Raw genomic sequence first — 10583 nt, 5'->3', positions numbered from 1 at the left:
TCACACAAAAAAAAAAAAAAAAAAAAGTTTTTGAACTTTTAAAAGTGAAATACACCTTTCAATAAATAAATAAGGTGGAAACCTTCAACATCGAAATCATTTGACCAATATAACTATTTAACCAAAAATTCACATAAAACAAACCCTTTTTAATGTTTTTGATTGCTTCAATACAAACCAATCTAGCAAGATAAAATAAAAATTAATTTCTAATTAGAAGCAATATTTGTCACCTAAATCAATTTAATGTTAAACATAAGTTGAATAAGAACTAAATCTAACTCATAACAAGACTAGATTCATTTTAACCCCAGTTTGATTCCAGCTGGAAAAAAAAAACCCACTCAGATTCCACCAATCTTGAAGCCATATTCTCAACTCTATTCACAAAGATACCTGATTAGCTGATTGTATGTAGTGTGTCATATAATATGATATTCACCAGTCACATGTACTATAAAACTGATCAAATTCATCAGAACATGTACAGCATCAACATCATGACACCACTATACAAGGGAAACATTTCAATAACATTTTCAAAATATTCTTGGCATTTTCAGCGCAAAGCTTTCTGGTTTTTTTTTACTTCCCTCAAAGCAGAACTACAGTTCTAATTTGGTAATTTCTGAGACTTGGATGGCCTAAAACTAGGCTATAGTGCAAGATCCTGGAAAGCATAACTCTTGCTGTTGTTAGATTAAGGAGTTATGAGTTACAAGAAAAAAGAAGGCTCAACTGAATCATGAATATATACATACAGTAGGAGAAAATGGAGGAGTACCTTAACAGGAGGGCCAGTATATCTACCAGAGCGCATGTAAAAATTGTCAGGGGCTTCCATAGCCTCAAGCCAACAATAGTCCTCTTCCCTCTCATCCATCCCAAGTTCCTTTACATTAGCTGAAACCAAACTCTTGTTACAAAAACATTTTCCAAATGGGAAAAAAAGTGCAATATCAAACCTATCACTTTAATGGTCAAATTCATTTTTAAAAAAACAAATTAAGATGGATAATCACAAGTTCATGAATGTAAGAAGTACGTTAACTAACTAAAATCTTAGCATGCCAAGAATGTTTGTTGCTTGGAAATTCTGGGAAGAATAATGAACATAAACAGAGATATTTCTCAAAGCAAATTTTACTGGAGACACTGAGAATGTTTACATACAGAAAGTTGAGTATGGATAATCATGATAATAAGTACAGCGCCTGCCAGCAACCTCTGAATATGGTGGAGCAAGAACATCAAGCACAGCAACGGAAGTGATTGCAGTGAAACAGTGCAAGTTTCCCCCTGTTTTTGGGTATAGAACCCTGGTAGGACATGGAGCAGACAAGACCGTATCTGCCTGATACTTTGCCAACTTCACTGTCATAGGTAGCCACACGGTTAAAGAACCACATAACTGGAAGAAAAGAAAGCTTGCAACTAAATAAAACTAAAATAGATAATGTGAAAATTATTTGCATCAATATTCCAATTTTATATGAGGATCATATTAGTAATTCATTGTTCATATAAATCTGTGCAGGGAGGGACAGGAAGTGATAGAAAAAATCACTATGAAATTATGCTAAAAGTGTTTATGCCATGTGAACATAATTTTCAAACAGTTAAATTGGCTTGTGTAAGTTATGTAGCTTCTAAAATCACTGACTAGTGTTTGGTGATGCTTAATGGAAAACATTATAAGTCAAATGACGATGTGAAATCAATTAGGTCATTCTCTTGATAGGAGGGGGAATCGGGTGATAAGTATTAGGCATCAGACACCAAAGATTGATGGGCATCAGACATCAGTCATTGAAAAGTGTGAGTGGTGGTTGAGAAGAATACTAGATGTGGAGTGAAAGTAAGCAGTTAGCTTGCCATTCTTCCAATAGAAGGAAAGGCCTGACAACCGAGAAGATGAGTGTCATACATCAATCGTTGAAATTCAATAGACAGTACTTGATGGACATGTTTGCAGTTAGGCAACAATGGGTAGTTGGCTAAGTCATTATTCTAATAATGGCACCAAAAAGATGGGCATTAGACTTCGATGGTTGACGGATTCTTGACATTTGTTGTTAGCAAGCGTTACGAGATTTTGATAGGAATGTTAGAAGTTGGTAATGGTGAAAGTCAGCTTGGTCGAGCACATGATCGAAAAAAAAAACATGAAGGCCATGTTGATGGAAGTACGACATAATCATTAGAATGTGTTAAATAATGGTTGATGAGAAAAATCAAAACTTGGACAATAATGAGAGGTCACCTTGATCATTTTTGTAGTAAGAGGGAAGACTTTGCAACCAAAAAGAGAGGCTTTGGATCGAAGGCAATAGTCATCGACAAATGTTGGGTGTTGATTGACTGTTTCAAACATTTGAGTGATGATCGGTGGTCAATAGAATGTTCTCTTGATATGGGTATTGAATGTTGCTAGGTGTCAAATAGTAGGCAATAACCGCTAGCAAGCATCAGATGACATTTAATGGGGAACATAAAAAATTGGACAATGTAGAAATCAACTTGGTCATTCTCATGATAGTAAGGGAAACCAAGCAGTTGAGAAGAAAAGCATTGGAGATCGATTGTTGATAGACATTGGGCATATTATTAGCAAATATTGAGAGATAGTGGGCAAATGGCTTAGTAGTTCTCATGATAAAAGGACAAACAGAGTAGCCAGAAAAATGGGTGTCTAATGTTAGTGGGTAGCAAATATTAGATATAAGTCATCAGTAGGTGTCAGAGGCAGTTGATGGAAAACATAATAAGTTGGGAAAAAGTAGGCATTCAATTTGGTCATTATAATAAGAGAGGAAACATAGTGATTAAAAAAATAGTCGTTGAAGGGCGAGCAACAATGACTATTAATAACAGTTAATGGTGGGCAATAGTGAGCTATCATGATCACGCAATGACAATTGTGAAATGTGAATGGTGAAAAAAAAACATTGGCGTAAGTTTATAATAATCACGGCTTATTAGTAAAATTAAATAAAATTTTAATTTCTATCACTAACAATTTATAATCCAAATAAATTAAAAAAATTACTAATGAAAGCAGTTTAATTTAACTTAAAGATGAAACCAAATGTGAAAAAAAATCAAAATTCTCTAGTTAAATTGCATCTTCTATAAATAGTTGCTTTCTTCAGTCTTTAATTTTCTAGTCCAATGTTTAACCTGAAAAATGTTAGTTTGCGATAATGAGTTATCAACAACCCAATGAACATTCATATCTCTAAATTACAATAATATAATAGAAAAGAAAACAGGTATGTTAGCCAAACATAATGAATCAATATAAAATAGTTGAAAATTTATCATTCAATTATGACTGTTTAGGAAGATTGGGAATATTATGCCAAACAAAATAATATTCATTGGAGCATCATCCAAATATAACTTAGCACACGCCTAGTTGATAACTATCCCATCGACACTGAGGCATAGAATGCCTACTATTGTTTGAGATGGAAAATCACTAACTGACCGTTGGCAAATACATTCCCCATCAGCACAGTTGGGTGTCATCTTATTTCCATTACTATCTAAGGTAGTAGGCAAAACGTCAACATGTATGGGCATATTGGCATCCCCAACTAATAACACAAATTATGAACTTAATCAACAAACATGCACATGTAGATATACTACATAAATCATTTCAGTCACATTTCATGTTGTACAATCTAATTATATAATAACCCATACATAAATGAATACAATATAAAAATGCTAAGAGATTCTACGTCATTTCATTTAAATATGAAAAAGTCAACTAACAGAATAGATAAATCATAATTTAATATGCAATAAGATTTGATAGAATAAATAACAAAATCAACTTATGTGTTTGGTTTAGAAGAAAACAATGTTACTATAGTATTTTAGAAATATGAGCACTCACCGAATATCAAGACAGCAGACCACAAACAATCCAAAGACTGGGACAATCCATAAATTTTTAAGAAGGCAATCAACCTAGCAGAACTCATTTTTTGAGAAGTCTTCAGTGTCAACAAATGGTGAAACTTCGAAGCGCAGAGCTGAGTAATCAGTAAGAACCTGAATTTTTGCAATTACTCCCCGAGAAGCTAAAGAATATGAAAATGTGATTATAGTTACGCTCCTAATTCAAGATCATCTGACACTGTTCTATTTGATTCAGCTGCATCACATTCTTTTATTTCTAATGAGTTTGTTGCCGTTTTACATGTTGAAATTATGCATTTTTTGCCTCTCCTTGTGTTACTATGCCCTCGGGATGTTGGTTTTATGCAAATAGAAAATGTGTAGTGCATGCTCATATTCATGATAAAAAGTTGCCAGCAAAGTTGATTATTATATCATTCCAGACCTTTGATGTCATTTTGGGGATGAATTGGTTAGTAAATCATTATGTACAATTGAATGCTAGAAAAAACGGGTGAAATTAAAATCGTCTGGTGAAAAACCTTTTTATATATTATGTGATCGAAATGCACAATCTTCCCTGATTAATGCGGTGAAAGTTGGGAATATTTTTATATATTATGTGATCGAAATGCACAATCTTCTCTGATTAATGAATCTTCCCTGATTAATGCGGTGAAAGTTGGGAATATTTGCGAGGTGGCAAACTAGTATTTTTGGCAAAACTAAAACTGTTAAATAAAGATGTACAAGAAGTGAAAAACATCCCAACGGTTACAGAATTTTACGATGTATTTCCTGAAGAATTACCAGGGCTATCGCCAGAACGAGAAGTTGAATTTAGTATTGATGTGCAACCAAAAAACGTCTGCAATATTTAAATCTCCTTGCAGAATGGTTCCGAAAGAATTGCAAGAATTGAAAGGTTAGTTGCAGGAATTAATCGATAAGGGTTTTATCAGGCCAAGTAATTTACCGTAGAGTTTTCCAGTATTATTCGTCAAGAATAAGGATAGATCCATGCGGTTATGTGTTGATTACAAAGAATTGAACAAGGTGACAATCAAGAACAATTATTCTTTGCCTAGGATTGATGATTTATTTTATCAATGAGAGAGTGCAACTGTAATTGATTTGAGAACGGGATATCATCAAGTGAGAGTCAAAGAGGAGACATGACAAAGACAGCTTTTGGGACCATATATGGTCATCAGGAATTCTTAGTTATGTCTTTTGGTTTAACCAATGCTCCTGCAATTTTTATGGACCCGATGAATCGAATTTTCAAGTCAAAGCTAGAACCTCGACTCTAAGGAGGAGAAGAAAAGACCTCACAAAAATGAGGTCAACAAAGTCATATGTGGATCAGTTCGTCGTTATATTTATTGATGATATTTTGATTTATTCAAGAACTGCAAAAGATCATGCCAACATTTGACGATATTTTTAAAGGTGCTGAGGTAGAATCAGTTATATGCAAAATTTTTGAAATGTGAATTTTGGCTGCGAAGTATTACATTTTGGGACACATTATCAGTGGTCAGGGAATTTCAGTAGATCCTCAAAATGTAAAAGCAATTGTGGAATGACATGCACCATAGAATGTTATGAAGGTACGTGTTTCCTTGGTTTGGCAAGGACATTACGGCAAGCTCGTTAAAGGTTTTTCACAAATAGTTATGTCGTTATCCAAGCTGATGAGAAAAGACGTTCAGTTTGAGTAGAATGCACAATGTGAGCACGATTTTTAAGAGTTGAAGAAATATTTAACTATTGCACCAGTGTTAGCTCTTCCATTAGGCACAAAATGATTCAAAATTTACAGTGATGCGCCCTTAAGAGGATTGAGTTGTGTTTTACTGCGGAATAAAAAGAAGCTAGCTTATGCATCCAGATAGTTGAAGCCACATGTAAGGAATTATTCGACATGACCTGGAGTTAGCTGATGTGATTATTTCTTTCAAAATTTGACGACAATATTTATATCGTGTGACATGCTAAGTCTTTACTGATCATCAAAGTCTGAAATACATTTTCACAGAAAAAAGAGTTGAATTTGAGGCAGCAAAGATGGTTAGAGTTGATCAAAGATTACAATCTGGATATACAGTATTGTCTGGACCAAACAAATGTTGTTGTTGATGCAATGAGCCGTAAATCCACAGGTAGTGCAAGCTATATTCTTACTCATAGGCCGGAGTTGCTTAAAGAAATTAATGTTGTACAGCTGAAAATTACAAGATCAGGTCATATGGGTTATTTACATCAACTGATAGTACAACCTACTTTGTCAGATAAAATCAAGGCAGCTCAGAAAGTTAACAACGAATATTCGAAACTCCTAAAGTAATGTCAATCAAGAATGATGACTGATGTGATTGTTGATGAAGATGACATTATCAAAAATAAACTACAGATATGTGTACCTGCTTATTTTATTTTGAGACGAAAAATTTTAAATGAAGCTCATCATTCAAGCTACACAATTAATCCAGGAAGCACAAAAATGTACAAGGATTTGAAGTTGACATTTTGGTAGTCAGGTATGAAGAAGGATGTTGTTGAATATATATCTCAATGTCAAACATGTCAAATTATAAAGGCTGAGCATCGGTGACCAACTGATTGCTACAATCATTGTCGATGCCTGAATGAAATTGGGAAGAAATTGCTATGATTTTTGTTATGGAATTTCCTCAATTCAGGCAGGGTCACGACAATATTTGAGTCATTATTGACAGATTAACCAAGTCAGCTCACTTCTTGCCAATAAGGCAGACAGATTCAGTAGAAAAGCTGGTCAGATTATGTCAAAAAAATTATCAGATTGCTCGGAATTCCAAAATTTATTGTTTCTAACAGATGGAATATTCACGTCCAGGTTGTGGAAATACATTCATCGAGATTTGGGTACACAGTTACATTTCAGCATTGCATTTCATCCACAAGTCAACTAACAATCAGAAAGAATAGTTCAAGTATTGGAAGATCTGTTAAGACTTTGTGTTCTCGACTTTAGAGGTAGCTGAGAAGATCAATTTTCAATTATTGAGTTTGCTTACAACGACTATCAATCCATTATCAAGATGGCTCTTTATGAAACACTGTATGAAAGAAAGTGAAGAACTCCACTCAGGTTGAAGCAGGTGAATGGCAATGATAAGTCCCGAGCAAGTTGAGCTACTGAAAAAATCAGATTAATTATAGATAGATTGATAGCTACTTACGATCGTCAGTAGAAATACTACGACCCAAAGCACAAAATAGTTGAATTTTAAATTGGAGATTTCGTAATTTTTGAAAGTCGAACCAATGAAAGGTACAGTTAGATTTGGTCAGAGAAACAAGCTGAGTACCAAGTACATTGATCCTTTCGAATTGCCTACAAATTAGTGTTACCTATGGATATGTCAGATATACACAAATGTGTTTCAAATTTCAATGTTAAAGCAATTGATTTTAAATTCAGAGCAACAAATTTCACATGAAGATATTGTAGTATAGAAAAATATAATTTATATTGAAGGGCCTAAAAAGATTTTAGCAACTAATGTTAAGAAGCTCAAAAACATACAAATTCCTTTTGTGAAGATAAAGTGGAAGCATAAGCCTAAAAAAAAAGCAACATGAGAAAAAGAAGAAATGCTATGAAAATATACCTTCCTATTTTTGTAAAGACAAAAATTTCAAGAATGAATTGTTTTATAAGGGGAGAGCTGTAACACCGAAATTTCAAGAAACAGGCAAAATTTGACGAATTTTAAAGGTACCCTAAATTTTGCATTCCCTAAAATTCAATCGAAGTATTTTTATGAAAATTTTCATTTTGTGACAATCAAATTGTTTTATAGTATATATAGACTATTAATATAAGTGGTTTAAGAAAATAGCTAATTAAATTAAATAAATAAATTTTAATCATTAATTAATTTAAGTAATTAATGATTTATTAATCAGCTTACTGTAGTAATTTGTTTTTCCCACTTATCTTTGCATGGAGTGGTGGGATGCAAAAGTAACATCGGGGATTTAATTTAATTTAACTTACAACACACACACACACACACATATATATATATAAAGAATGGGTTGGGGCGTGAGGTCCCCAACCCACCTAATGGGCTCAAACCCCGCTAGGTCTGGGGGCGACCCGGTGTGCAAATTATTCGAGTACCAGATGGCTTAAGGCGACACTGCGCCACCAGGAGATTTGAACCCGGGACTTGAGGGGACTTACGACCTTCAGAGAAGCTGCTCTACCAATAAGCCTAAGTCACAAAACACCCGTGCGCGCGCACACACACACACACAGCACACACACACACACAAATATATATATATTTAAAAGCCCAAGGGCTGGTTTTCAGAATTAGCTAGATTAAAATATAAAGGATACATAAAGGTTTTATGAGAGGGCCTAATAGAGACATCCTACCCATAGGATACCAAGTACAGTACTACCCAAAAAAAAGATACAGAGAGACTGAAGAAATTTAAAACATGCAAAAAAAAGAAAAAAAACCAAGTAGCTAGGGACGAATCAGTTTAGTCCCACCTCTTCCTCTAGTTTTAAGAGCAGAGTCAGATAACAAACTTTGAAGTGTCGTGTCATTGTCAGGAGTAACCAAAGTATCATCTATTAAGTTTTCAAGTTGGAGTGTACCCCCAGCCTTCTTCTTCCACTAAGAAGCGTGAACCTACAATTCTTCATCTAAAGACTGGCTCATGTGATCTTCAGTCTGATTAGATATTAGAACAGAAGTAGAAGGAAAGACATTCGTTGCCACAACGATAGGTTTCATTATATGTGAAGTGTGAATAGTCACATCTGCACCTGATACTTCCTAAATAGGAGCTGCAGGACTATCCTGATTTTTGGCCCGAACATTATCCCTTATAGTATGGTCCAGAGAAAGGTTCCCAGGGGCAAACACCATTTTTTATCTTCTGGTGAATCCCTCCTCAAGTTGGCTGCATCAGGTTTGTTGAGAGTGCGTTCAGGTGCACTAGCACTAACATGTTCCTGCTTTTGACTATTAGTTCTCAACTATGGGTGCAATCTGAAACATTTCTCTTGCGGGTGTCCAAACATCTTACAATGCGGGTGTCCAAACATCTTGCAATGCTTGCAATAATGAGGTTTCTGTTCCATAATGATTTTCTGCCAATAACCATTATGAGCAGAGCCAAGCCAGACTTCTTCTACATCTGGCAGTGTAATATCTTTTTCAATCAAAATCCTTGCAATAGAGGGCCTTGAGAAATAAACTGTAGGTGTGTCTACCTGCAAAGATTTTTCAAGGATAGTCCCAATTGCATATAAGATAGGTAGGTCAAAGAATTGAAGCTTGAGTTCAGGTAACCAGCATGCGAGTCTGCGTCTAAAGCCGACGGAAAAGTAGCATGACGAGGAAGATGGAGTAAAGCCGGAGGTTAACGTTGGGTTTCGCCTGATGACGAACCCTAGCAGAGCTTGTCGTCATTATATATATACTATCATAATATGTCTTCCGTCGAAAAGACCCGCCTGTCAAGTCCCAACTAACTTGAAATATTCAAAAATCTTCCTGATAAACTCTATCTTAGGGTGACCTAATTGGAACATTCCAACTAGTAAAAATTTGTATTTTCTCGCACGAGTTGAAATTTCAGCATCAGATAATAATAGTGTTGGTTTGCCCGCTTTTTTCTTTACTTTTTTGATAAGATTGAAATCTCCAATTCCTGCAACAAAATCATGGTATATCTGCGGAAACATCGAACTATCTGCAAGGTGGAAAGGGGAGTTGCGTTTGTGAACCACTGTAGTATTGGCGTGTTTGGCAGGATTATCACCTGCGAGGTCAGCGGTGTAGAAAAGCACCCCTGAGGCCATCACTAGCAGACGAGAAAGGCCGCAGTCTGTGACCATAGACAAAGGCTGCAACTGGTTTCAGTCACTGTCTGAGGAAATATCGCAGAGTAGGTAGCAGACGAGAACGCAGTTTGCGACCAAGGACGAAGGCTCAGCCGACGCACTTGAACGCAGACGACGACGGATACGCGACCAAGGACGAAGGCTAGGCTAGCAGCATGCGAGTCTGCGTCTAAAGCCGACGGAAAAGTAGCGGCGTAGGAATGCCTTGATGTCATTTCTGTCGATCGGCACAGACATTCGATTATCAAATGATGAGGACTACACCCATTTGTTTGCGAGAAAACTTCTTCAAATAGAAAATCAGGTGATGAAAGTTTTAAAATGGACGGTGGATTTTGACCCTCGTACTGAACCTCCTACCATTCATGTTTGGCTGCGCTTCCCAGGTCTGAAGATCCACCTTTTTGATCAAGAGCTTCTCTTCGCTTTAGCGATGGTATACGGTAAACCCCTCAAAACTGGCACGCCTACAGTGAATCTAACTCGACCTTCAGAAGCCAAAATTTTGATAGAAAGGGATATTAATTTACCTTTTTCGGAAGAAATATGGATTGACACACCATATCAAGGTTTTTGGCAGCAAGCAGAACTTGAACAAATACCACTTTATTGTACTCACTGCCGTATGTTTGGACATTCTCCTTCTCAATGTTATCAGTTGCATCCAAACTTAAAACCTTCAAGTAAAAACGCTTATGGATCTGCCCCACCTCATACCTGTCCCTCCTCTGCCCCTGAGTGCATTCCACAAACT

At 35.8% G+C, this 10583-nt stretch overlaps 1 protein-coding gene across 2 annotated transcripts in view; it reads right to left on the bottom strand.

The window, feature by feature from the left end:
- Nucleotides 1–218: 218 nt before the first annotated feature.
- Nucleotides 219–10583, bottom strand: part of LOC110019109 (plant cysteine oxidase 3) — a 40728-nt gene continuing 30363 nt past the window's right edge. Inside the window, exons 4-6 of one of the 2 annotated variants that reach the window (XM_020716678.1) lie at nucleotides 1174–1374; nucleotides 785–903; nucleotides 219–689 (exon numbers count right to left, since the gene is read on the bottom strand). In XM_020716678.1, the coding sequence (XP_020572337.1) occupies nucleotides 651–689; nucleotides 785–903; nucleotides 1174–1374 (359 nt within the window). In that variant the 3' untranslated portion in view covers nucleotides 219–650. The remainder of the gene's footprint in view (nucleotides 690–784; nucleotides 904–1173; nucleotides 1375–10583) is intronic. The other variant, XM_020716679.1, reaches the window with a different exon arrangement.

This window comes from Phalaenopsis equestris, unplaced genomic scaffold, assembly GCF_001263595.1.
Source record: "Phalaenopsis equestris unplaced genomic scaffold, ASM126359v1 Scaffold000049, whole genome shotgun sequence".
Classification (NCBI taxonomy): Eukaryota; Viridiplantae; Streptophyta; class Magnoliopsida; order Asparagales; family Orchidaceae; genus Phalaenopsis; species Phalaenopsis equestris.
The sequence above is the reverse complement of the archived record's forward strand: the minus strand, read 5'-3'. Positions and strand labels throughout refer to the sequence as shown.